The sequence below is a fragment of the Leopardus geoffroyi genome, chromosome E3 (assembly GCF_018350155.1).
Source record: "Leopardus geoffroyi isolate Oge1 chromosome E3, O.geoffroyi_Oge1_pat1.0, whole genome shotgun sequence".
Classification (NCBI taxonomy): Eukaryota; Metazoa; Chordata; class Mammalia; order Carnivora; family Felidae; genus Leopardus; species Leopardus geoffroyi.
The window spans coordinates 6258477-6286295 of record NC_059340.1 but is presented as its reverse complement, the minus strand read 5'-3'; the positions used below and the strand labels follow the sequence as shown (position 1 = coordinate 6286295).

General features: G+C 49.2%; 1 protein-coding gene across 3 annotated transcripts in view; it reads right to left on the bottom strand.

Moving 5' to 3' along the window:
• The window catches only part of LOC123589754 (myosin-16), a 62218-nt gene extending 47994 nt beyond the window's left edge, over window positions 1-14224 (bottom strand). Inside the window, exons 1-12 of one of the 3 annotated variants that reach the window (XM_045462296.1) lie at window positions 13992-14224; window positions 11455-11598; window positions 9587-9743; window positions 8938-8965; window positions 8520-8616; window positions 7611-7703; window positions 6533-6596; window positions 5620-5718; window positions 3885-3988; window positions 2947-3085; window positions 2311-2579; window positions 490-660 (exon numbers count right to left, since the gene is read on the bottom strand). In XM_045462296.1, coding sequence (XP_045318252.1) covers window positions 490-660; window positions 2311-2579; window positions 2947-3085; window positions 3885-3988; window positions 5620-5718; window positions 6533-6596; window positions 7611-7703; window positions 8520-8616; window positions 8938-8965; window positions 9587-9743; window positions 11455-11598; window positions 13992-14201 — 1575 coding nt within the window. In that variant the 5' untranslated portion in view covers window positions 14202-14224. Of the gene's footprint in view, window positions 1-489; window positions 661-2310; window positions 2580-2946; window positions 3086-3884; window positions 3989-5619; window positions 5719-6532; window positions 7282-7610; window positions 7704-8519; window positions 8617-8937; window positions 8966-9586; window positions 9744-11454; window positions 11599-13991 lie in introns of those variants that run through there. The other 2 variants (XM_045462295.1, XM_045462294.1) reach the window with 2 other exon arrangements.
• Window positions 14225-27819: the final 13595 nt, after the last annotated feature.

Here is a 27819-nt window from a genome sequence, read left to right as displayed (position 1 = left end):
GCATTTGCTTGAACAGTATATATTCTTGAACTAGGCCATGTGCTAGAACATTCCTGATGGTGTGACTACAGGGGTGGCGATTAGGTTGTCTGGGTTAGAACCTGACTGTGCCATTCACAGGGTGTATAATCTTGGACAAGTTTCTTCCCTTCTCTGTGCCTTAATGTTCCCATCTGTGAAATGGTTGTATTGTGTCACACACACACACACACACACACACACACACACACACACCCTGCCATATATATGGTAGCTTGTGATGATCCAATGAGTTGAGGCATACAACAGCCCAACTAATGGTGACCATTGCAATCACTGTTGTTGTACCCATTTTGCAGAGAGGAAGCTAGAGGTCAGACCAACCAAGGTCATTAGTGGTGTTGCTGGTGTCACTTCCCTGCGGGTCCCCGTGAAGCCCCCTTCTGAGGGGCAAGCCCTGATCAGGGTCCTGGCCTCTCTCTCGAAGCCCCTCCTCTGAGCAGCAGTTACCTTTTCCAGGAGATCAATGCAGGCCTGCAGGTCAAGGCCAAAGTCGATGAAGACCCACTCGATGCCCTCCCTCTTGTACTCCTCCTGCTCCAGCACGAACATGTGGTGGTTGAAGAACTGTTGCAGCTTCTCGTTGGTGAAGTTGATGCACAGCTGCTCGAAGCTGTTGAACTGAGGAGGGAGGGCAGAGAGCAGAGTGTCAGCCGGGACCCAGACAGAGCCTCCCGGGGGCCGGGACTGAGGGACAAGTGACAAGCAGAGCTCAAATTTGCCGAGGGCCAACTAGCATCAGGCGCTGCCCAGATGCCTGAATGCCGACCCTGGGCGGTGCTGCATCAGCCCTGCAAGAAGCCCTTCTCGGTGACCATCCCCTGCAAAGCCACAGAGCAGCTTAGCACCTGCAGAGGAGGGTGGGGGCAGAAGGGGGCAGAGGGAAGTAGGAGGGAAGGGGAGGACAGGGGGCGCCCAAACCTCGGATGCCGTCTCCTGTAGTTAATGAAAATCATTATGGAGGGGTGCCTGGGTGGTGCGGTTGGTTAAGCGTCCTACTCTTGATCTGAGCTCAGGTCATGATCTCACAGTTCGTGAGTTTGAGCCCCACATCAGGCTGTGCATTGACAGTGCGGAGCCTGTTTGAGATTCTCTCTCCCTCTCTCTGTCCCTCCCCTGCTTGGGCTCTCTCTCCCTGTCAAAATAAATAAACTTAAAAAAGAAAGAAAAAGAAAATCATTGCGGAAAGAATCATTTTTTTTTTTTTCCAGGATAGAAATCATTTGAGAGGCTTTATGGATTCTGCCCCGCTGTGTGCCTTTGGACAGTTCTCTCTCTGTGTGTAGTTTTTTTAATCCTCATCTGTAGGATGAAAGGGCTTGAGGGGTTTACAAGCCTTTAACAAAAAACCAGAGAGTGCTTTCTCTTGATGAAACCCCAGGCTAAAGCAGAGGTGCCATTGTAGTCACAGAGCACACACACGTGCTAGACCCTGCACTGAGATGCCTCTGCTCAAAACCTGACGAGGCAAGAATGATTAGTGTCCCCATTAATACGTGGAGAAACAGAGGCACACAGCTTGGAAGTGGCCCAAGATGGGATTCGAACCCTGTTTGTCTATAGCACACACTTCGCTGTTGGCACATGTCATCCTCCCTTCCTCTCGTCCCTCCCCTGCTGGCTCTCAGGGGCTCCCCAGGATACCAGGGAGCACAGTCCAGAAACTCTAAGCCTCCTTCTACCTACGAAATTAAATGACTCTCTTGGAAACGGCAGCCAAATTAGCCTTTTAGAGCCTGAAAGAAATTGGGGTAAGCTTTTTTTTTTTTTTTTTTTAAATCCATCTGTGGCCAGTAGAAATTCTTAAAATAATAGGATAGTGGAGTGAAATGGACTTTATAGATCATCTCTCCCCGTTGGTTCATTTTAGACTTGAGAAAACTGAGGCTCAGAGAGGGATAGCTACTTTCCTAAGGCCACATAGCTAGTTGATGGCCAACCTGAGTCCAGAACCAGATCGACCGACTCCTAATCACGTGGCCTTCAGTTACAAAGCTAAAATATTCCTGACCCACTGCACTAGCCTGGGATGAGACCCGAGTCTCTCTTGTGTAGGAAAAAGGTGAGAGGTCACCAGTGTTGTGCTGGTACATCAGCTTGCTCACTCGCTCTCTCCCTCCCTCCCCCTCTAAATAAATAAATAAAGAGCAAATAACTGAGATTGGCCCGCCCCAGGTCCGAGATGAGAAACCAGAGAACCACGGTGAGAAGTAGCTTCTGGAAGAAAAATGGCCACCCCAAAGCAGAAACAGAATGCCAGGGCAGGCACACCTCAAAGATCTCGAAGCCAGCGATGTCCAGCACGCCGATGAAGAATTGCCTCTGCATCTTGGTGTCCAAGGTCTTGTTGATCCTGACCACCAGCCACTTGAACATCTTGTCATAGACGGCCTTGCCCAGAGCCCCGATGGAGTTGTGGCACTGTTCCATATTCTGGCCCTTCTGCACAAACTCATTGCCTACTTTGACCCGGGGCCTGGTGATGCCCTTCTGGAGCTCCCCGGAATTGAGACCCATGAGATGGGCAACTTTGTCAGCCACTGAGTAGGGACAGAAAAAGCAGGCGAGTGAAAGAAAGATGATGCCCTGCCCCGGAGAAGCCTGGCGCCATCTATTGTGTTCAGGGAAGGGGGTGAGGGCAGGGTGGCAGAGGCCCCGTGTTGCCAATGAGAAAACAGAGGTCTGAGATGGTTTCCACACTCGCTCAAGGTCAAGTGGCAAAGCAGAGTAAAGAAACCGAAACTATGGCTCTGACTCTCTGTCCTGTCTCTCTGATTATTATTGATGTCTGGACATCCAAGGAACATTCTTGGTTTATAGCATGTCTCTGAAATGTTCACAAAGCCTCAGAGATCTGTGAGCCCCCGCCACTGGTGCTGCCTCCTCCCTGAACAGCCAAACACCCACCCTCCGTGGTGTCCACTTCAGCCTGCTCCTCTCTGGGCTTCTGCTTGAACTTCATGTTGCCAAAATGCATGATGCCCCCGGTCAGCTTATAAATGCCAATCTTCTCGTCAGCGCTGAAGCCCAGCACGTCAAAGGCAACCTGTAAGTCCACAGGGAAGAGAAAGGCAAGAAGCTCCTGGCTTCTCGTTCCACAGAACAGAGGCCACGGCACTGCAGTTGTGGGCTGGCCCTGATGGGCCACTGCGATACGGTGTGGGCTCTGGAGGTCAGACACACCCTGGCCAGAGACAGGTCTGTTTTCCTCCCAGGGGCCCAGACCAAATGCTCTGCACTATAGTCATTTGTGTTTATCTAACCTCCCCGGCCTCTGTTTACTCATCTGCAAAATGGGGATAGTAGGTGGTCATAAGGATAAACTGAAATGATGTGTAAATGTTTAGGCCATTACTTCACACACAGTGAGAATTAGATACACAATAACACATTGGAGGTGGCATTATTATTACCATCATTATTACTGTTCAGGCTTCATGCTAGGTCCTGGGAGAGGGAAAGGCCAAGATGCATCACAAATCAATTCTACCATCAAAGAGGAGAGTGGACACAAATACCCTAACAGAAGTTACAGGTGCTTGGAGTGAGAAGAGGAGAGAGAGAGAGAGAGTGGTGGGAACTTAAGAGACTGGAGGGTCACTTCTAGCCAGGACGTGAAGCAGATGGCCCCTTAGGTTCCGTGGAATCCTAGTTCAATTCTGCTTGCTGTGACGGGCCGGAGAGAAGAGCCAGCTGCAGCCCGGGAGACCCCCGGGGGGAGAATCTGGGCCGCTGCCTGGCTGCTCTGGGTGGCCCCACCCCAATTCCGGTGGCAGCGCATGCAGGGCCCCACAGTTTCTGTCTTGGCTGTCCCTGTGGTGTGCCGGCCACGCCCACCCACTCACGTCTGTGATCTGCAGCTCTTCCCCGTCGTCCATGTTCTCCACCACTGTGACGCCCTGGCTCACCCAGTGGTACTCCTTAGGGTTGGGGACCAGCAGCAAAGTCTCTGCCAAGAGCAGGAAAGCAGATTAGCAGCTTGATGACCTGCGGTTTTCTTCTCTTTCCTTTCTAAGCCGTATCCCCTAAATGCCTCTCATGTGCCCGGCATGATGCAGGGGGCATCATGGGGCTACAGAGCTGAATAAGATATGATCCCTACCCTCGGGGATCACCCAGAGTCATGGAGAGATTTGAAAAGGGCACATGAGGAGTTTTAGGACAGCAGGAGGGTCTCAGGAATTTGGTTGTGTCCTCCATCACTTGGCCCAGTACCTGGCACCTCCTGGGCGCCCTGTAGATATTTGGGGAATAAATGAATTCCTATTTATTTTCCCCTTCCTCTCCCCTAGAAAAAGCCATTTACATTCTAAGGCAGAAGGTAACACAATGATTGCAGCAGGCAATAACAATCACTCGCACGTAAGAAGCGTGAAGATTGTGCTTTTACAAAGAAAGATACACACTTCGATTTTTCCTCAAATGTGTGCCCCTCTTGATCTGTCTTTGTTTTTCTGCTTTTGGAGGAGACGTTGGTGCAAGAAATACTTTCATTTTCCTTCATCTCTACTGTTGAGAAAAACCAGAGCCCAAGAAGGAAGATAAATGTGGGCGGTCACCCTGCTCGAGGGTCAGGGATGCAGTAGGGCTTGGTGGGGAGTGTGGCAACCAGGAGAGCTTGAGCCCCATCTGAAGGGGCCACCACCATCCGACTGCCTTGATTGGAGCCGTGTGGGAGGGCAGGGCCATGGCTGCTGGATCTTCTATAACTTCAGAGAAACAAGAAGTCGGTGATGTTTTTTTGTTTTGTCTTGTTTTACTTACAGCAGGGATTACTATCAAATTCCACCCATTGGTTCAGAGACTCTAGTGTTGTCAGTGAAAGACTTGCCCCTCATGGAGCACACTACCCACGCTTGTGAGTTTATCAACAAGCCAGTGGCCTCAAATCCAAGGGTGGTGATTTGTTTTGTTTTGTTTTGTTTTATGTGAAGTCTTCCAATTTCAACATGCCGTCCGTTAATTAAAAGGGACAGTGTGTCCAACACAAATAAAGCCCACTTGTGAGTGGGGAGAGGTCCCTAGTCTTTGGTGGGGTTAGAAGGTGTGTGTGTGTGTGTGTGTGGAAGAGTGAGTCTTCATCTCTCCCCTGACTTTATAGCCTGAGCAGGTCTGCCATGAACAGTTGAGCAGGTTGGTGACTGCACAAGAGCATCTAGGTGAGTGAGTGAGTATACTCTGCTCATCAGACTATGCACTCTGTGGGCTCTGTCCACCTAGAGGGGAGCCTCTTGTTATTGCATGTGCAACGGTCCTGGGCTGACGTCTCTGCTGCTGTCTAGCTCTGGGCCCAGAGGCAGCAGGTGCAAGCCCCATATCTCAGGTCTGTGTTGCAGGCATTCCAAAGCCCCGTCTGCGGTATGGGCCAACAGCGGTGCTAAATCTCATGAGGCTGTTGTGAAGAGGAGACGTGAGGAGAACCTCAGGCAAGTTCCCTGTAGCCTATGCACACAACTGTAAGAAATTCATGCAGAACCACAAGGGATGGCACCAGACCCTCTGCGTTCGGGAGTCTGTTTGTTACTGAAACAAGAGGAAAAGCAAGTTAAGGGGCAGGTGGACAGACATCACGATCTTTACCAATAAGTTCAGGCTTCTTGTTAGAGAGAATCTGGTAGAAGATGTGGTAGCCCCTCTCAGCTGCTTGCTGGGAGATGACACGAGATTTCTCTAAGAGATCTGGAGAGGAGTAAGTACAGGAAATGAACACAGACCCATGCCGTCTGGGGTGCAGGCTGCCATCGCAGAAGGGCTCCCCTCTCCGTACAGTCCCATGCGATAGCCAGCTCAGGGGCCATTTTCTCCACCCCAGACACAGCTTCTGGGGGCCTCACTGCCCACGGAGGGGACCCCCGGGGGGAGAAGGGCCAGCCCCCTGGGCATGAGACAGCAGGCTGCCTTCAGAAGGGCCCTGCCCCGGTTTCATGTTCCTCTGTTGCTGTTTTGAAATTCTTAAAAACTTTTTTTTAAGTGTATTTATTGTGAGAGAGAGAGAACTAGTTGCGGGGGGGGGGGGGCAGAGATAGAGGGGGACAGAGGATCCAAAGTGGGCTCGATGCGGGCTCGAACTCATAAACCGTGAGATCATGACCCGAGCCGAAGTCTGACGCTTAATCGACTGAGCCACCCAGGCACCCCAAATTCTTAAATACTTTTTTTTTTTTAAAAAGGAGATTCTCGGGGCGCCTGGGTGGCATAGTCGGTTAAGCGTCCGACTTCAGCCAGGTCACGATCTCGCGGTCCGTGAGTTCGAGCCCCGCGTCGGGCTCTGGGCTGATGGCTCAGAGCCTGGAGCCTGTTTCTGATTCTGTGTCTCCCTCTCTCTCTGACCCTCCCCCGTTCATGCTGTGTCTCTCTCTGTCCCAAAAATAAATGAACGTTGAAAAAAAAATTTTTTTAAAAAAAGGAGCTTCTCATTTTCATTTTACCCCGGGCCCCACATGCTATGTAGCTGGTCCCACCCGGAAGAACCCTCCAAAGGGGCCTGACTCACAGCTCTCGATGTCCGCTCCAGCCAGTTTGCCTGTAGTTCCGAAGTGGATTCGGATGAACTTGCCCTGAGCACGGAGGAAAGGGCCGTGAGGGAGGACGCGTGTGGTGCTAGACTAACACGTGGGCCGGGTTTGGCCACAGTCCCCCACTGGCAGCCCCCCTAAGTTCCAAGGGCGCTGTTTGGAATGTAACTGGGCCAGACATGGCTGTACGTGGAGCCGCGGATTTCCCGTGCAGAGGAGTTAGATGGGGCTTGGAGCTAAATTTAAGGTCTGTGGGGTAACCCCACAGGGTATTTGTGGGGAGAGGAGCACCAGCAGGAGGGACTGGGATCACTGGAAAGTCAGCTTAGAGGCAGGCATGGTGAGAATTTGACCAGCGGGCGTGGGGGGCACGCTACTGAGTCTCTTTATTGAGACACCACATTCCTCTCCCTGCCCTTTGGCAGAACCACCAATAAATTCTCCTGGAAAGAGGCTTCTCTGTGTCTCCGCCTCTGCTGCTCCTGGCCCATCTGCTCACCTCTATTCCTCACCTGCCTCCACTTCCTCCCTACCCAGCCCTGTTTACCTAGGCTCCCTGCCAGCACCCTGGTAATGAGTGGCCCCCCAGCAGGAGACTGGGAACCAGGAAGGAAGCCCCTCACATAGTGCCCCGGTAGACGTCCCACAAGAGAGCTGAGCTGGTTCCAGAATCCACCAGGGCCCTTCGGATGGACGGCACCTTTCCTGCATCCCTCCGGCAGGGGGATGGGCAGAGTTGTCTGCAGCTGGGGGGATGGGGAGAGCTGTCCACAGCTTCCAGCCGCTGTGAATCTCTGGCTCCCCCGTCTGACTTCGCAGCCCCTCATCACCCTGTTACCAAGTCTCTGCATTCAAGCTCTTTGATTTCAATACTGATGTGGGCTATGTGTGATGTAGACCTTGACAGATAAGGCCTTAAAACTCTCTGGGAAGGAGATGCTGTGACTTGCCTCATTCCATTTGCATGTTTAAATCAGCCCTAATTTGCTTACCTGGAATAGGGTGATGGCACCTGTCCCACCACCCCCAGGGGCCACTGTTGTCGTTCACACTTACAAAGCGAGAAGAGTTGTTGTTTCTGATGGTCTTGGCATTCCCAAAAGCCTCCAGTACGGGGTTTGCCTGGATGATTTGATCCTCCAGGGACCCCTGGCCCAGAGAGAGAGACACACACAAAGTTGGGTGCTGCCTGGGGATTCAGGGCTTTCAAATGACTATGGCTTGTGAGCTGGGAACCAGGAGGGGAATGGCCTTGGGGAGGCCTGGAAATCAGGGCAGGAAGGGACCTGTGAAGAGGGCCACCCCCTGATGACCATCCCCCTATGGCCCTGACACCGGACGGCCACCTGTCAGATGACAGGCCCTGATTCTTAGCTGGTGCTGGAGAGACTCCAGAGTGAGCCTGAAAACCCTTCCCTGGGCATCCCTGGTCTTCCTCATGAGCCTTTCCTTTGTTGGCTTTTGTAGCTGCCCCTGGCCTGGCTATTGCTCCTTGGGCCCCGGGGCCATGGGGGCCTGTGGAAGCAGCTGATGAGGAGCTGATGTCCCCCATCCTCCCCTGCCAGGCACAAATGGCTCTGCCACCTACCCCTCTGGGGACAGACATGGGGGGGGGGCGGGCAGCAGAATACATCCTGTAGGGGGAGGCCCAGGTCTGCGGCCTCCTCCTCCCAGTGTGGTCCTTCCTACCCTTCTCTCCAAGATGCCTCCTCCTCTGTAAAATGGCCCAAACCCCAGGACACCTATGAGGGTCATATGGGCTCTGCATGTGTGCTCTCCTGTGTGTGTCCCCCTGTGTGTGTCCTCCTGTGTGTGCCTCCTATGTGTGCCCCCTTGTGTGTGCTTTCCGTGTGTGCCCCCCTGTGTGTGCTCCCCTGTGTGTGCCCCCCGTGTGTGCCCCCCTGTGTGTGCCTGAAGACAGGGTGGGCCGGGGTGACAGACTCTGAGTCCGCCCATCAGCCCTACCTTTCCATCCGAGGACTGTTTGCCAGTTCCTCCGACATTGGCAAAGTACTGGATGACCTTCTTCGTGTTCTCAGTCTTGCCAGCACCGGATTCTCCACTGCAAATGGATAATAGGAGCAGAGTGAAGTGCAAGGAGGGGCTTGGCTGCAGAGAAGCAAAGCAATAATCGGTGCAGCCTGAGTGTTGCCATGATTCATCCCTCAGCCGGGACACACAGGTGGGGGAGTGGGGACACAGACCCCCCCCGCCCCCCAAACTCAGTTTCACAAGGGCAGCCTTAAGGTCCTGCTAAGCCCATTCACAGCCTGCAGATTTCCATACCAAGTCCCACCAATTAATTCTAAGAAGGCTTAATTACATGTGGAAGACACAGACCTAATTATATGTATATAGACCGAGAGACAGAAGGGACGCTTACGTGATTAGCATAGACTGATTTTCACGATCTGCAGGGAAGAAAACGGCGACAGGAAGATGTAATTAGGAATCACTCAGGAACTAGACATTTGACATGGCCCTGGCCGAACAGTCTGCATCTCCCTGCATCCCACCCAGCTTGGAGGTGGGCTGCAGTGACCAGCAGAGGCCAAAGCCCCCAGATCCTGTGGAGTCCCCTTCTCTAGCATGCATGTTTGTAGAAGGGCCAAGAATTTACCGGCCACTCTTTCCACCAGCCCCATCCCGTACAGATAGCTACCAAGTCATTAGCAACATAACAGAAATTGCTTCACCAGCCGCTGTGCCACATGCCAGAGTCCTACAGGGAATGGTTAAGTGTTGGCTTGAACTCTGGGCAAGTCGCTTAACCTGGCATCTGTGTGTTTTGTGAAGCTTAAATGAGATGGGGTGTGAGGTGGGGCCAGTACTTGGCAAGCACCCTCACTGAGCCCTGGTACCCAGTGTTAGCATCACGTGCTGCTGCTCAACACGTTAGCAAAGAACTTCAGCAGGTGGCATGGGGTCCAGGTTGGGATTGGGTAGCCCATGGTTCTCATGCATTTGGAGCCAGTGGCAAAAGAACTTTTGTTGCCCACCCCAAGAGCCCCAGCAGCCCCCAGCCCACTCACTCATGAGCATGTCATGGTAGGCATTGTCAGAGATGGAGAAGAGGTGGGGTGGCATCTCTGTGCGCTTTTTGCCTTTGTACATGTTGGCCACGCGGGCCCCGTAGATGGGCAGCCACTTGTAGGGGTTGACTGTCACACAGAACAAGCCTGAGTAGGTCTGGTGGGAGGGAAGGGAGACAGTTAGCTGGCCTTTCCTCCTGGTGTCCTCTTCCTTCCGGGCCCTAGCCTGCCCTGGAGCAGCCTGGCTGGAGGTCACTGCCAGCCTAGAGGGATAGAATGGTGTCCCCTCTGGATGCAAAATCTATGTCTGAGCGTCTATTCAGTAAGCAAAGCCATCTTTCTCTTTCATATATATGTGTCTCATTTTATTTTGGTTTAATTATTTGGATAGATAACACAGTAATTCGTATGGACAAATAGGCAGCAGAAAGCCCGCCCCCACCCCCACCAACACACATTGCCCCCCTCCTCCTCCCACACACAGGTAAACACGGTGTTAATTTCTAATACCTGCCTTCTGTGGTTTCTGTTGCATATACATACAAACCCAGGGATACATTCTTATTGCCCCCTTCTTGTTTTTAAAACAAAAGATAGCTCTCTATAATACTGTTCTATATCTTGCTTTTTCCATTTAATACATCTGGGAGATTTTGCGCGAGTGTTCACGGAGAGACCTCTGTGGTGTTTTAACAGCTGCGAAGTGCTCCCTGTGTGGACACGACCCCTCCTGGCGGACAGCGGGGTTCGATCCACTCTTAAGAAGAGATGCTGGCTTCTCTTTTCATTATAAGACAATTTTATAAGGAAATCAACCCATTGAAAAGAAAAAAAAAATCAGAAAAACCAATGAGGTAGTAGAAGAAATTGTCTGAGGGGAGAATAAGTGAGGCCAAATCTGTGGGTCCCCATCCATGAGTCCCAAACTATCCTTCTCCTTGCTGGACACTCACATCAACCTGATACTCCTGCCCACCGCCCCCATGCCTCTTTTCAGTTGAAGTGAAATCTTCCACTTTGGCCTAGATGGGAATAAACACCCACCCTGCCCCAGCTTCTTCTTAGCATAGCTGTGATATACATAATGAGTTTTTTTTTTTTAATTTTTTTTTCAACGTTTATTTTTATTTTTGGGACAGAGAGAGACAGAGTATGAACGGGGGAGGGGCAGAGAGAGAGAGAGACACAGAATCGGAAACAGGCTCCAGGCTCTGAGCCATCAGCCCAGAGCCTGACGCGGGGCTCGAACTCACGGACCGCGAGATCGTGACCTGGCTGAAGTTGGACGCTTAACCGACTGCGCCACCCAGGCGCCCCACATAATGAGTTTTAAAAGATATCTTATTACATAGAAAGTGATCCCGAGAAAGAGAAACAAAGATGAGATAGAGAGAACTCACTTAAGGAGTTGAGAGTATGACACACAGCGTGTTACCCTGGAACTCCTGGTGCTGAGTCACTCTTTCCCGCCAGCCCTATCTCAGGGTGGGGGTAAGGCAGACAGCAGGTGGATGGATGGATGGACGGACGGACAAAGGGTGACATCTAACAAGGCTGTGTGAAGTCATCAGGGGGGTAAATGATGTTTTGATTGGAGAGTTTGCAGGGGTGCGGTGGGGAGGAAGACTTCTGGGAAGTCTTCCTTAAGAGGTATTTAAGCTGCCCATGAGATGGCACCGTCACGGAGACATCGAAGGCTTGGAGTGGAAGTTCTAACGTGTCAAAAGCATGGTCCCTGTGCCCTTGTCTGAGCCATACTGTGTGTTGATTGCTGGGAAGGTAGAGGAGCAGCTGTGCCCTTCCCATCAGGAGAGGGGCAGAAGATCCACAGTCACCCCTCATCCCCAACCTCAGCCCCAGACACTCACATAGATCCTCATGTTGGTGTAGCGTTGGCGCAGGTTGTTCAGGACGCTGGCCTCATTCAAGAAAGTCATGTCCGCCATGTCGTTGGCTTGGTAGAATTTGGGCGGGTTCATCTGCTGGACATCATCCTTCTTCACAGTGACAGTCTGGGTGAGGGGAGTGTCAAGACGCAGCAGGAATTAGGAAATAGTACTGTCAACAGCCATATGGGCTTCTGGCACAACGTACCCCATACTCTCTGGTATCCTGGAAGGAGCTAGAGTCAGGTGACCATTGTGCCCAACTCCTGGTCCAGCCATCACTGGGCAGCTTGGGCTGAGGAGGGACCTCCAAGGCCATATGAGCCCTAACTGCCTCCCCTATGAAATAGGGATGACAGAAGCTTCCTCAGCTGGTTGCTGTGAGAATTATATTAACATAAGTGGGAGCGTCTAAAATACCTTATGAGCTATCAAGTTCCATCCCTAAATTCAGAGCACCTCTGGGCTCTGCTTCTCTTCCCACCAAGTCCATTCTGGTAGCTGATCAGAACTTGCTCTTTGATCCCGGGGACACTTTGCAGAGGTGTGATTCTTGGATCTCTGCCTTGAGAATTGGTGGTGGTTTCTAAACAGCAGTGAACTTTTTCATTAAAAAAAAAAAAAAAAAAAAAAAGACAAGAAAAAGACATTTCCCTGCTCCTACCAATCCACCAAGCCACTTTGAAAGATAAAATTGAAAGCAAGCAAGCAAACAAGACAAGACCAAAAAAAAAAAAAAAAGACAACAATGAGTGCTGAGCAGTACATGTGTCAGGGTGAGGATAACACAGGGTTGGGAGTCTGGAGCACCTGTGCATCGCAGGCAAATCCCGTCCCCCCTCCGCGCCCCAATTTCTTAATCTGTAAATGAAAACTAGCAGCAGCTCTTAAGTTCCAGCCTCTGGGACCGAAGCTCAAGACATGTGATCCAGAAAACAAACATCTTTGAGCTGCCTACAGCCTGACGTGAGAGGCTTGAACACATACTGGGCTTTCTGGGACTTTTAATAATTTATGAGTCCAATAGGCAGATAATTTGAAACCTTGACAGTTCTGGAAAATCTACCCACTAATGGTCACCACGCCCCCTAGTAAATCAAGCTGGGTTCTATTCAGAGTCCATTTCCCCGGAGTTCCCAGATCTCTGGGCCTCGCCCTCAGGCAGAACCTCTCTCTCAGCTCCAGCACAGGACAGAGGCCTTTGCCTTGATCTCAGAAGCCAGGTGAGTCAGTCTTTCTGTCCCAAACCTGCGGATTCACACAGAAGTTACGTGCTGTCCTTAACGTGTATCTAGACCGGGGCCTCCGGGGCTCCACACTCTCCTTATAACACTGCAATGCTCTGCCCTGCTGAAAAGTAGGTTCTCTGGAGAAGTGAGCTGGACTTTCATGTTCCAACTCGCTTGAACCCAGCGATGGCCTCATCTCCCTCCTGCACTCCCCTGGAAGCAAAACAAAGCACGAGGCTCAGATGCCACAAGTTGTGATCACACAAGGTCTCTGGTCTCATGTATTCCCGACCGTGACCAAAGACCGCCTCACGCTCCTGCTGCATAGCCCACCATGGAGAGGTGATGTGGTGATGTGGGGGCATACGGGTGTTCGAGCCAGATACAGCTAGGCTTGAATCTGAGTTCATCATTTGCTGTCTTTGTGACTATGGGCAATTTACCTAGGGTTTCCTTGATCCTTTGCAAAATAGGAACTCCTAAAATCCTACTACATAAGATTCTTGAAAGGATTAAACAAAATGTCCAGCGCCTCACTGGGAGTCTGCTGCGGGGTAGGGGTTTAATTAACCAAACTTTCCATTCTCTCCCCAGTCAGACACAGCAGAGAGAGCGGTGTATTGGTAAACCAGCTATACAGGGGGTGGGAATGGGGAGAAATCCCTGATTTATACCATTTGTCAATTCCCATGGTGTACATACATCTGCCATGGTTGACATCAAGCTGCTAAATGTTTAATATGCAGCTGCAAAGCCCCTGGAGTTTTAGCATTGTGTCCTCACAAGCTAGGACAAACCAGCTCCAGCACACTGCCACCGTGCAGCAAGGGGATCTGAAGCCACCATCTATGCTCACACAGTTGGAGAGCCCCCGGGGTCAGCCAGGGTGTTCTGGGCCTGTCCCACACTCCTCAAGCCATCACGGGCACATAGTGCCCCTGCTGATGGCTTCCCCTCACTCCTTCACTTGAAAACCGTCTGGGACTTTGAAGGTAAGTAACTCCCTTGACGATCTGGTGCACAAATGGACTGTTGCAACATACAAAGTACTTCCATGTGCCCTACCATGTTGGAGTCTCTATTGGGAGAGAATCAAAGCTCAGAGAGGGGAAGTGTCTTGCCCAGGGCCACAGTCTGGGTGCAGTTGAGTCTGAACTTGTACCCGGCACAGAGGACCCAAGAGGCATCTACTCTTCTTTCTACTCTGCCTCTTGAGCAGAAGCATGGACGGCAGCACCTGGGTGTCTGCCACTCCCAAAGTTTCATCCTTGGAGATTATTCCTCACTCACCTGGTTGTTGACAGTCTTCACGGTGACCTGGTCACCCTGTTCAGACTGGATCTCCCCAGCGACGAAGCCCTCCTTCTCGTCTTTGACCCAGCAGGACCTCTTGATGTCATAGGGCTTGTTCATGGCTTCTATCCTCTCCTTTTCGGGAGGTGCCAGGAAGGGCATCGGGTCCACATCGTCCCCACATTCACCTTTGTATCCACCAGGCATCGCGGCTTGGCTAAGGGAGGAGCAGGAAGGAACCGAGGGAGGGAACCAGGACTTCCCAGGGTGCTGTAGGAAAAGCAAGGACACTTTGCCAAGGCTCATGTGTAGGCTGGAATGAGTGCCCTGAGAGATGGGGCTGCTTCTCTCATGTCACTTTGGGTGTCTTACTGCCATTAGGTTTTAAAATTTTTATTTATTTTTTTTATTTTAATGGGTGCCTGGGTGGCTCAGTCAGTTAAGTGTCTGACTTCGGCTCAGGTCATGATCTCATAGCTCATGAGTTCAAGCCCCACATCTGGCTCTGTGTTGTCAGCTCAGAGCCTGGAGCCTGCTTGGGATTCTGTGTCTCCCATTCTCTCTACCCCTCCCCTGCTTGCGTTCTGTCAATCTCTCTCAAAAATAAATAAATATCAAAAATTTTTTATAATGTTTATTTATTTTGAGAGAAAGAGAGTGCGATCTTGATCTCACTCACTTGATCTCACAAACTGCGAGATCGTGACATGAGCCAAAATCAAGAGTCAGACGCCTAACCGACTGAGCCACCCAGGGGCCCTGGTGCCCTTAAGTCTTAATAATTGAGAGTAAGAAATGAGGTAATAACTCCACAGAGTTGCTTACCCCCCACCAACCACAAAACACTTCTGTATCTGCCTCTCTAATATGCCCCTCACACCGGGGCTGTGAGGTAGGGATCAGGAGGCTCATTTTATGGAGAAGATGAGAGCCTTAAAATTTTTAAAGTAAGGATTTCAACCATGAAATTGGGACAGGAAAACAATAACTACTTGGTTTCCGCTTTCCCTTAAGGTATGAGCAGAGGCCACAAGCCACATTAGTACCACAGTCACACAGTTTCTGTCGGGTTTGTCCCCAACAGAAAGCACAGCTAGTCTCCTTTCATTTTAGCGTGGTTGCAGACATCTCAAAATAGTATTTACCCTCATTTCAACTTTGAGATTATGGTTTTATTAGACCCTCGGTTAGTTGCTATTTAAGTCTACTTATGCAGAAGTGTACTTTTAATTACCATATCACAAATTGACTTTTAAATATTTTGATAACTGTATTTTAATACAATTGGGTTTCCTTTGTAACCCTATGTAGTTTTTTTTTTTTTTTTTTCTAAATGTATTTTAAAACACTAATGTGAGCTGAAGTCTACAGGCTTCACCAGATGCTAAGCAAACACTCGGTTCAGAATAATTGCCCAGATTCAATGATTACCTCTCTTAAGACAAGGCCAGCCTAGGGTCAAGTGGGGGCCTCTTGGTCTCCAAATCTAGACAATTTCACCAAACCATCAGGAGGGAGGAGAACTGGGGACTTCTGGTAGCAAAGAGAGAAGTCAGGGCATCCCAATTTGTCTTGAAGGGGAAGAACCTTCTTGAAAGTTTGGGAAGGGGTGTGGTTCTGACAGGCAACACTGTTCTCCAGGCTGAGTATGGCCTCCAGCTCTAAATAAACCAGTTGGAGATGGAAGGGTCTCAGGACCGTGCCTCCCAGGCCCCTGCTGCACAGAGCTATCCTCCAGGCAGCTCCAGCTTTTCTTGTCTGGGGCCCTGGTGTTTCCAAAAGAGGCTGACCCAGGATAGGCAAGAGGTGGCGGTGAAGCCAGATACTTCCTCCTAGTCTCACCTCTCTGTGGGCCCAGCTTAGAGAGTTCTGCTTGCAGCCTGGGTTCCCCAAGCCCAAAGTGGGTCCCTTTCACAGGAAATAATGAGGCCAGCAGGGTGGGCCTCCTGTGCCAGACGGTGATGTCTGTGTTCCCACTGGACACACTTTTAAATTCAAGTAGTAAAATGCATAGGGTCACCAAGGAAACAAACGGTATGAGAATATAATTAGCAAAATAGTAAACAACGCGTGATACGGCAATCCACGTAATCCTTCACGAATGCATCAAATTACACGATCTGACCGCGGCTCTGACAACCACTGTATTTCTGAAGCAACAATGGAAACTGACAGTCTTTCGAGCTCTCTGCATCAATTGTACCGCGATATGAAAATAGCAGTGATTTCCATTGCCGACAAAGTCACAGGTGTGGGTGACTGAGATTATAAAGGGGAGGGGATGATACATTCCAGTCAAAGGATGTGAAAATCAGGATGGAATTGTTTTCCCACTGAAGATCCCTGAGCCTAGGGAGAGAGCCTGCCTAACCCGTCCTGAGTCCCATCCAGGGGAGCACTGGGCTGAGAGTCCTCTGTGTCCCTGATATCTTCCAGCAGTTTGTCCAGCACCCAAGACACTTGGGTCCCCCTGGGCTCTGCCACAAGTCACCTTGGGCAGTTCAGTGGCTGCCTTGGGCCTCCCCCACCCCCTTTCTGGAAGAGAGGATTGTGCCACATAGACTTCCATTTGTTATTTGTTGTCCCCGATGGCTCAATTGCTTTGTCTTTTTGCTGCCTCATTTTCCTGCTTCTGTTTAACACAGATGGAAGTCACCAGGGAAATGAGACCAAAATCCACATGAAAAGAAAATGCAAGTATCAGCAAAGTCAGATTAAAATTCATTAGACTTGTTGTTAAAACAGAACCACTTTTAAGACTAGGACTGGGTGCCTTTTAAAATTGCTCTAATGTGGGAGGAAGGGCCAGAAATTCTCCTTTGTTGATTCCAGTGAGGCTGTGTGTGTGTGTGTGTGTGTGTGTGTGTGTGAGTGTGCACATATGTGTGCACTTCATGGTTTTGCCATGAACCACAAGCTGAGATATCGTGGCTATTGTCCTGGCCTGGTGGCCCGGGGCACAGACCCCTGGAACCAGACACTGCCCCAAGGACTATACAGGTCTTGGACACCACTCACCCCCTCAGTGGCCACCAGCCTCTTGCTCAGTTGTGAGCTCACCTCCCAGGCACCCCCTGCACATTCAAGCTACTCCTGTCCCCCCAGACAACAGCTCTTTCCAGGCATCCTTGATAACTAAGCCCACTTTTTCTGTCTTTTTTTTTAATTAAAAAAATTTTTTTAGGTTTTCTTATTTTTTAAGTAATTTCTACACCCAATGTGAGGCTCGAACTCACAACCCCAAGATCAAGAGTTGCATGCTCTTCTGACTGAGCCAACCTGATGCCCCTAAGACCCATTTTTTAAAATCATGAAGCACAGAGAAAACACTCAGCTCAAGGAATGCAGAGGCTGAAAGGGTCCTGGAGGGGAGAGGGGGAGCAGAGATGCATTACAGAGGGTGGGAAGGACAGAAGGACAGGGCTGGGGTTGAGCCCGACATGAACCCAGCACCTTCTTCCTCCCCCACCCCCGAGCAGGGAAGGCAGGTGGTACAGTGAATGGGACTGATCCGGCTTCAAATCCCGATGGCTCCTGTCTCGCTGTGGAATGTGGCACAAGCCCCCCGGCAGCTGCCTCCTCACCCTCACGTCCCCTGGAACACTGGATGAGGTGCTCCCTCTGCAGCCCCTGGGGCAGACCGGTGCTCAAAAAATGCTCATCTCCTGATCCCCCTTTGCCAGTCTCTCATCATTACACCCACTTTCCTCAGGTGGCCCCTCCGCAGCCCCCACCTCCCCCTTTCCCATCTCCCCCCGCATCCCCCATGGTACCCACCTGAGACAGCACTGGAAGAGACTGGGTGCCCAGCAGAGGCTGGCCGTTCCCTTTTATACCTGCCCAACAGGTCTGAGCCAGCAAAACCTTAAAAAAGAAAAGAACCCCCTCAGGGCTCTGGTGGCTCAGCTGGCTTCACCTTCCAGCGTTTGACTGGATGCTCCCGGGTCCCTCAGGGGGGATCAGTGAATGCTGTAATTTTAGGACATCCTCCTTCCTCCCATTGCCCTTGTGGGGAAACTGATGACCTCAGCCCAGGGGTGCGGGCGGTGGGCAGAAATAGAACAGCTGGCTAATGTGTTTTCCACTTAAAGCTGGGAATCTGCTCATGGAGGGAGTCGACTCTCAAGGAGGAAGACCCGGGTTGAGTCATCTGAAGCCTTTGGCATGGATGAGCCCAGATAACCAACTGGTTGATGATTAGCCTGGAAGGCCGGTGTGAGCTTGGACTTCACTCATTTGTTCACGGCCACGGGCCCCCTCCAGCCCACCATGGCCAGCAGAGATATCATGATGTGACTCCAGCTTTGAGTCCTAAAGCCTGGTGGTCCCCAGTTCCTCCATGGCTTCTCATGCACTTAGTGACCTTGAGCAGGTCATTGCCCTCACTGGGCTTGCCTTTCCCACCTGTAAAGTGGGAAGAATGGACTCTAAGTGACTTTTGTACCCTTCTCCAGGTCAGAGATGGTCTCTGAGTCTGGAAGCAACATGCGTCTGGAGGTCTTTCTTCCTGGCATCTGCCATCACCCTTCTCTCCACCCCCAGTCACTGTTTTTTGAATTGAGAAAAATTAATAGAACATAAAAGTAACCATTTTAAGTGAGTAACTCAATGGCATTGAGTACATTCACCATGTTGTGCAACCGCCACCTCTGTCTAGTTTCAAAACATTTTCATCAGCCCCAAAGGAAACCTGGGAGCCTTTAAACAGCCTCTCCCCAACCCTGGCAACCACCAGGCTGTTTTCTGTCTTTGTGGTTTCACCTATTCTCGGTTATTTCATGTGAATGGAATCATGCGGCATGTGACCTCTTGGGCTTAGCTTCTTTCATTTAGCATCATGTTTTCAAAGTTCACCCTCCTTGTTGCAGACATCAGTACTTGACTCCTTTCTGTGGCCGAACAGTATTCCATTGTATGCATCTGCCATACTTTATCCATTCACCCATTGGTGGACATTTGGGTTGTTCTCACCTTTTGGCTATTGTGAATTGTGCTGCTATGAACATAGTTACATTTATTTGTCTGAGTGCCTGTTTTCTGTTTTTTAAAAATGTATCTATCTAGGAGCCACTCGTGTGGCTCAGTAGGTTAAGCGTCTGACTCTTGATTTCGGCGCAGGTGGTGATCTCGCGGTTCATGAGATTGAGCCCCTTTTCGGACTCTACGCTGAGTGCAGAGCCTGGTTGGGATTCTCTCCCTCTCTCTCTGCCCTTTCCTCTCCCTTCCTCCCTCCCTCTCTCTCAGAAATAAACTAATTAAAAAAATGAAATACATATTTACCTAGGAATAGAATTGCTGGATTGTTTGGTAATTCTGTGTTCAGTTTTTTGAGGAACCACCTGTTTCCACAGTGACTGAATCATTTTACCTTCTCTGTATCCTCACCAACACTTGTTACTTTCCTTTTTTGTTGTTGTTGTTTGTTTGTTTTGTTTTGTTTTTAATTATGGTCATCCTAGTGGGTGTGAAGTGGTATCTCACTGTGGTTTTTATCTACCTTTCCCTAATGACCAATGATGTTGAGCATCTTTTCATGTGCTTTTTGGTCATTTGCATATCTTTGGAAAAATGTCTATTCAAGTCATTTGCCCATTTTTAATTGGGTTATTTGTCTTATCTGTTGTTGAGTCATAAGAGCTCTTTATATATTTTTAGATACTAGATCTTTATCAAATATATGATTTGCAAATATTTTCTCCCATTCTGTAGGCTTGATCAATGTCTTGACAATGCCCTTTGATGTACAAAAGTTAATTTTAACAAAGTCCAATTTATCTATTTTTTTTCTTTTGTTGAGTGTGCTTCTGGCCTCATATTTAAGAAGCTACTGCCAAATTCAAGGTTATGAAGATTTGCCCCTATGTTTTCTTCTAAGAGTTGTATGGCTTTAGATTTTATATTTAGGTTGTAGATGCCTTAATTCACTCTTAAAGGAAAAAGGAACCTACTTGAGCACAGAACTGATTTCCTTTTTTGTTTCTCTGGGTTTGGGCCTGTGAAGAAGCTACATTACTGTGGTAATCAAAGAACTTTTTTTTTCAATGTTTTTAATGTTTATTTATTTTTGAGAGAGAGAAAGGGGGGCAGGGGCAGAGAGAGAGGGAGACACAGAATTGGAAGTGGGCTCGAGGCTCTGAGCTGTCAGCACAGAGCCCGACGTGGGGCCCGAACCCACGAACTGTGAGATCATGACCTGAGCTGAAGTAGGACACCCAAATGACTGAGCCACCCAAGTGCCCCGGTAATCAAATAACCTTTAATTTAGTACATTTTAACATTTTGCAGACACTTCCCTTTTATCAGCTGATTCCTGTGGCGTTGTTATTGTGTTCTGAAAACTAGAATCCATCAATGAAGAATTGTATTAATAAGCAATTATGACATGGAAACTTTATTAGCACCTGCTCTGCCCGAATACTTGACACCCTTCTCCTATGCTGGGCCTCAGTTTCCCCAAAGGTAAGAGTTTGGCTGAGACACCTCCAAGCATGGCTGTTATTGATGTTGTTGAGGTGCCATTCCAACCAAATTCTGATCACCTGACAGAGTTGTTGTTTTCAATTTCTTTAGAACTTTGTTTTTTAAGTTTATTTATTTGAAGAGACAGAGACAGTGCAAGTGGGGGAGGGGCAGAGAGAGGAGAGAGAGAGAGAGAGAGAGAGAGAGAGAGAGAGAATGAATCCCAAGCAGGCTCTGCACTGGCTGGAACCCACGAAGCTGTGGGATCATGACCTGAGCCGACACCAAGAGTCTGACGCTCAACTGACTAAGCTACCCAGGTGCCCAGTGGCAGAACTTTGAATTGGCAGATCTTTGTACAGAAGTCTGGTTTGTCAACATATGTAAGTGGACCATCTTTGGGTGGAGCAAGGGATGAGGCCTCCCCATGTCCCACCCTCCCCCGGGGCCTTTGAAGATAGTTATCCAGGAGAGGCTGCGAGGGGCTGGTGGCGGGGTGCTGGTGGCGGGGGGCTGGTGGCGGGGAGCCGGGGCCTGGAGCACATCCTTGGAATGCCCCAACCAAAGCAGGGATGCTTCCAGCTTATTCCTACAGTCTCTTACTGTTCAGTCTAGGCCCCAGCAGGAGAGAGCACCCTGCACACTCAGCCTGGGGTTTAATAGAGAGACTACTGGCTAAGGTGGGCCAGGGTTAAGGGGAACTGACAGTGGGTAGAGAGACATCAAGAAAGCCACCACCCCCCAGATATGGTTGTGGGAAAAGTGAGGTCCTCAGAGGCCGGGCTACTGCTCAACCAGACCCACCCAACCAGAAGCCAGAGAGCAGGGAATTGGGGAGGCAGCCGGGGGAGGTCAGCCTCCTGCAACATGAGGCAAGGTGGCAAACGGATCTGGAGCAACCATAGGGTATCTAGAACCTGCCCCTTGGTCTCTCATGGTTTGAGCTTCTCACTGGGGACTTTTTTAGTGGTCGGTGTTCCAGAAAGTTCCATTTCAGTAAGAGTGCTTGGTTGGGGGAGCGCCCTCGAAGCAACTGTCAGGTGACTAGTACCTCCCAAGAGTAGGTGGGGACACGCGATGCTCTCTGCTTTTAGAAATACAGTAAGAATAACACTGGACTTGGAATTATCTGGCTCATAAAGATATATGGGGGAAGTTTGGTTATGCCTTTCTATAGAAAGCAAGCTGACTTAGATCCCCTAGGGGAAAAAATTTCCCTGGAGTCATGGGTTGTTATCGATTCAATTAAGACAAAGGGCTCCTGTGTCCATTAGCTCATTTGGATCTTTCCAAAGACCTGGGCAGGTGGGTGGGGCAGATGAGTAAGGTCCTGCTTTTAGCAGATGAAAAAGACAGAGGCTCAGAGAGGTGAGGCAATTTGCCCAAAGACACACAGTGAGTCAGCGTCTGAGACATGGCTTTATTTTTCTTTCTAGCACTTATCACTCTCAAGAGGGCATTTTGGATCCATTAGATGATTTCTGGGCTCTTTCCCTCATAGAATGTAAGTGTGGTGAGGGCAGAGACTTGGCCTGGAAGGCAGTAGAGTATGTTGGTCAAAAACAGGACTCTAAAACCAGATTTTCTGAGAGTGCCCCTTACTAGCTCTGTGACCTCTCCAAGCCTCCATTTTCTTGTCTGTAAAATGGGGATGATAGTGGCACTTACTAGAGAGGTTTGTTCTAAGAATTAAGTGAGTTCATAGATGTACAGTACCTGGCATCTATGAGATGATCAATAAATATTTGTTGTATGAATGAAAGCTGGAACCATACGGTGGGAACAATGACTCGAAGCACAATACTGTGTTCGGGTGGCAGTTGAGATAGGAATTATTCTTGGCATCTACATCCAGAAACCCTTGGACTTAGACACACAAAGAGCTGGGCCCTGCCCCCAAAGGGCTGGCTTAGGAAATAGGGCCATTGGCCCTTATGCGTCAACCTCTCCCCCGCCTTCCTTCCTTCTGCCAGTTGTGTGAGCTCTGGGCTAAGTTCTTTGCTCTACCCTAGCAACGATAGACAATTAGTTAGATACTTTCTCTGCCTTCGAGGGCTCTGCATTGTTGCCCCTTGGCCTCTGGTGCGAAAACACTGTACTAAGTGCTATAATGGGAGACGGACTGGGGAGGGCAGAGGAGATACAGCAGATAAAGGTGGAAGAATGGCACCTGATCAATCCTGTGCCCACTGTTCCTTCTGCCTGAGGACCCCCAACCTCAGTGCCCTATGAGGTCTCCCCCGCTGCTGCCCCCAGTGCCAGGACCAGGACCCAGAAACTCAGGTGCAGCCGAGTTGTCAGTCAAGGTATGTTGAAGAAACTCAGACCCTTGTCCAGATCCAGGACCAGGAAGTCACAGCTACAGATTTCCTCCCGTGTGTGCCAGGCCCTGGGCTGGGAACCAACTGCTCCCGGAACAGGTCCCCTTTCTATGAAGCGAAGAGCCAGCTGTGGAAGGTCCACATGGTAGGTGTTCCAGCCTGAGAGAGGCTGTGCTATTGGACATTCAACAGTCACTTGCTCCATACGTTCCCAGGCACCCAGAGGGGAAGGCCCTGTTCTAAGTCCTACTTAGGCTTACAAGGTCAGCCTGTCTATCCATGAAGGTGGGGGGTATGTGGGTCTGGCGTGGTCTTCTCTCCCTGCTTGAAATGAAAAGTGTGACCTTATCCAATCAGATACTAAGTGCTTGCTTCTAGAACATTCTTAGATCGCAGAAACCTCCCAAGTGGAAAGAGTTCCATGGCTTTGAGTCTCAGTTCTGTCCTCGGGCAAGTCACTTAAGCTCCATGAGCCATTATTTTTTCCACTATGAAATGGGAATAATAATAATAATAATAATGACTATTGATCTCACAGAATTGATGAAATGATCAAGTGGGATTATGGACTTGAAAATGCTTTCTTAAACTTTTAACTAATCATCACCAATGAATGGTGTTGAGCATATTTTCTTTCTCTCTCTTTTTTTTTAATGTTTATTTTTGAGAGAGAGAATGTGGAGAGAGAGAGAGAGGGAGACAGAAAATCCGAAGCAGGCTTTGCACTGACAGCAGAGACCCCGATGTGGGGCTCAAACTCACAAATGGTAAGATCATGATCTGAGCTGAAGTTAGTCACTTAACCAACTGAGCCACCTAGGTGCCCCTGATGTTGAACATATTTTCACATGCTTATTTCCTACCCACATATCTTCTTTGGTGAGGTATCCATTCAGATCTTTTGCCCATGTTTTGTTTGTTTTATGTTGAATTTTAAGAATTCTTTATATATTGAGGTGCCTGGGTGGCTTAGTTGAGCGTCCGACTTCGGCTCAGGTCATGATCTCATGGTTCATGGGTTCGAGCCCCGTATCAGGCTCTGTGCTGACGGCTCAGAGCCTGGAGCCTGCTTCAGATTCTGTGTCTCTCTTTCTCTCTGCCCCTCCCCTGCTGGTGCTCTGTCTGTCTGTCTCTCTCTCAAATAAATAAACATTAAAAAAGAAGAATTCTTTATATATTCTAGATACAAAAGCATTTTTGGATATGTATTCTGTAAATATTTTCTCTTAGCCTCTGGCTTGTCTTGAAAATGCTTTCAAGTGGGAATACACTACCTACCTATTAAGGGTCTCCCCAAATGACACAGGATGGAGACCCCAAGAGATTCTACTTCCATCTAATTCTGCTTATCTCCTGTGATGCTTCCATGGAGGATGTTGGGCTCCTCTGAGCAAGGTCAAGGGTTGGAGCCGGGAGTTCTGATAGCCCGGTTTGGGGCTGGAGTTGGGAGGAGACGGAACGGAATTGGAATATATTTATAATGCCTCCATGTTCCTCAGCCTGCTTCTGCAGGTATCTGCAGGGTTTGTGTCCTTAGCAGCCTGATCCCTGCCCCCTAGGGCGTGCATCTCATTGCCATCTCTCGGTTCCAGCTCCACATTCCACACAGTTTGAGTGTGTGGTTATTGTTAGACTGATGGGGCTGGACCCACAGCCCTAGAGTAATTCAGGCTCTGGAACCCTCTGATCTGGCAAAGCCACTGATACAGGCCTGAGGCTTCTGGCATTTACCTCCAGCCTTAGGCCCAGAGCTGCCTCTCCTCAGGCACCGCCCAGACCCAGGCTCCCGCCTCAGCCCTCTTTAGAAGCTCAAGGGTCATCCTTCCTTCTTCCCTCCCTTCTCCCTTCCTCCTTTCCTCCTTTCCTCCTCTCCCTCCCCCCTTCCTCAGGCAGCTCTGAGCTGGCTTTCCACAAAACGTTGGAAACAACTTAAATGTCCATCCATAGGGGATTAATTAATAAAGTGAATACAAGTAATAATATAAATTATGTACCTGTAAGTAAAGTTAAATTAAGGTACAATGAATGTTCTTTTTTTAAGTAGGCTCCATGACCGGCATGGAGTCCAACGTGGGGCTTGAACTCACAACCCTGAGATCAAGACCTGAGCTGAAATCCAGAGTACGACACTTAACCAACTGAGCCACCCAGGCGCCCTTACAATAAATATTTTTTAAACTGACAATGTAAATTCATATTCATTGGCATTCAACAAAGCCCACTGCATACTGTTGGTTTGTTGTTTTTTTTTTTTTAAAGAAAGATTATAGAATAGCTTGAAGCCATTTTTGCAAAATGGCACCTGTGTGAACAGATGCGCCAAGAGTTTATTTGAAAGGATGTTCAGCCAGATGATCATGCCGGTTAGCCCTGGGAGGCAGAATTTCAGGTGATTTTTTGGTTAAACCTTCTTTAAACGTATCAGTGTTGCCTGGAGTTTTTTCGATGAAGACTATTTTTAGGATCTCGAATTATTTTTTAGGGGGGGAAAAAAAAAGAAACAAATGTCAGTCGATGTGTCTCAAGAGGCTGCCTTCGTTTTTCTGCCCCAGGGCAGTGGTTGGAGGGTCCTTCCTGGTAAGGGCCAGAAGCTGCATTCTCAGCTGTTGTTTGCCGCCTTGGAGGAAAGGGGCCCAGTGTCCTCCCAGGAGGGCTGCGGGGAGAAGTCTTGGCAGGTGGAGGAAAGTTCACAGTGTGCTTCTTGAAGACCAAACATGGACACAGAGCCTGGGCCCAGAAATAGCCCCTCGCCCCAGAGACCCTTGGAATCCTGCAGGGTCATGTCAGGGAAGGGTGAGCCCCAGCAGGCCACTGCTGGAATCTTCCTTGCAGGCTCTGAAACAAAAGGGAGGGCCTAAGACAGGCTTTTTGAACACAGCGCTTTGCAGTTGGGACAGAGACAAGCTGGAACCTGGACAAAAAGTTCTCCAAAGTCAGCCCAGCCTAAAAAGTCTCTGATTCCAAGCCAACTGGAGATTTGCTAATTAATGGTGAATTTTATGGTATCCCAGAAATATGATGGTCAAGGCTGCTGAAGATCAATTTCTCCCGCTGCACACTTTTTTTTTTCTCGTACCACACTGAGACTTATATCTCAATTTGATTTTTTTTGGCACTGAAGTGCCATTTTCATATCATTATTTAAAAAATATCCAAAAATCTTTCCAACTTTTCATCCCCCAGGGAATCATTCCTCTTTGTCAGGAAGTATTTATTCTTATTTTTCCATAGGAGTCTCTCTACTTTCTATAAATCTCCCAAGGTTGAATAAAGTCCAGTGTCTGGAAAGCCCAGGGGAACTCAAACCCCAACTCAGCTGGGTAATCTCTCATCCATTCTTCTCTCATCCATCACCCATTTGTTCATCCGTTCATCCATTCATCCATTCATCCATCATCTATCCATCCATCCATCATTCCTCCATCATCCATTCCTCCATCATCCATCCATCATCCATCATCCACTCATCCATTAGCCATTCATCCATCCATCATCAATCATCTGTCCACTCATCATCCATTCACCCATCATCCATCCATCCATCCATCCATCCATTATCCATTCATGCATTATCCACCCATCCATCCATCCATCCATCATCTATTCATTTACCACTCATCTGTCATCCATCATCCACTCATTCATCCATCCATCCATCAACTACTCATCCATCATGCATCACCCTTCCATCCATCATTCCTCCATCATCCGTTCGTCCATCCATTCATCCATTATTTACCCATCATTCTTCCATAATCCATCATCCATTAATCCATCATCTTTTCATCCATCATCAATCCATCATCCATTCATCCATCACTCATTCATCCATCAACCATCCCTCCATCATCCATCCATCCATCCATCCATCCATCATCCATCATCCTTGCATCCATCTATCCATTCAATCACCCATCTGTCCATTCAGCGGGCACCCTCTCTGGAGCCAGGGACTGGGTTGGAGTGAACTTTGGCCTTATTTTCCTGTACTCTGTGAAGACAGCATATCCTCCACAGAGCCATCACAGGGAGTAGGAGCATTATGCTGGACATACAGTGCTGTCATTGAATACCTACCCCACTTAGTTATCTGGGATGATAATAATATCTATCTTACCAAGTTGTAAGGTGAGGTGCTAGGTGAGGTGCATAGGTGAGGTGCTAATGACAGAGGGAAAGGTCTTGTGTGATTATTAGAGTCCAGGTGCTCAAGTGATGGCAGGTGAGTTCTAAGTTCCTTGGCAGCAGGGACTCTGATTCACTCCTGCACCCTGCAGAGCCAGCATAGGGTGGGTGTCCAGTAGCTGGTCTCTGTGGAGCCTTGTCCACAGCCCAGCTCCTGGGTCACATGGTGTCTGATGAAAGCCACACATGACCCTGGACTCTGGGCATGATCTGTGCCTCTGCTAATCAGAGGTCCCAGAGAGAAGAAATTTCTTTTTTTTTTTTTTTTTAATGTGTATTTATTTATTTTTTGAAGGAGAGAGAGAGCAAGCCAGGGAGAGGCAGAGAGAGAGGGAGTGAAAAATCCCAAGCAGACTCCATGTTGTCAGTGCAGAGCCCAGCTCAGGGCCCAAACTCACGAACCATGAGATCATGACCTGAGTTGAAACCAAGAGTCAGACGCTTAACCGACTGAGCCACCCCAGCGCCCTGAAAGAAGAAACTTGCGTAGACTGCCCCCACATTCCCAGAAAAGAAAATGCTTAGGGTAATCAGGTGGATGAGGAAACTCGGGAGCAGTGATGCTGGACCAGGCCGTTAAACAGAACACACTCTTAGGAAATAGCTACTGTATTGAGGAATTCAGGTTCTGATTTTACCAGAGAGCCTGCAGACCTGATGAAGAATCAGCCTTTGGTTTCCTTTTCCGGTATCCCACCCTGCCTGCCTTTTTCTTTTCTTAAGATCCCCTTTTTCCTCATCTCCTGCTTCTAGGCCAAATAGCACCTACGAGGAATCTAAACTTAGCTCCTAAGGGTCATCACCCTGGAGGGTTAAATTTCCCTAGACCCTGGGGGATTTTCTGACACATGTGTGTGTGG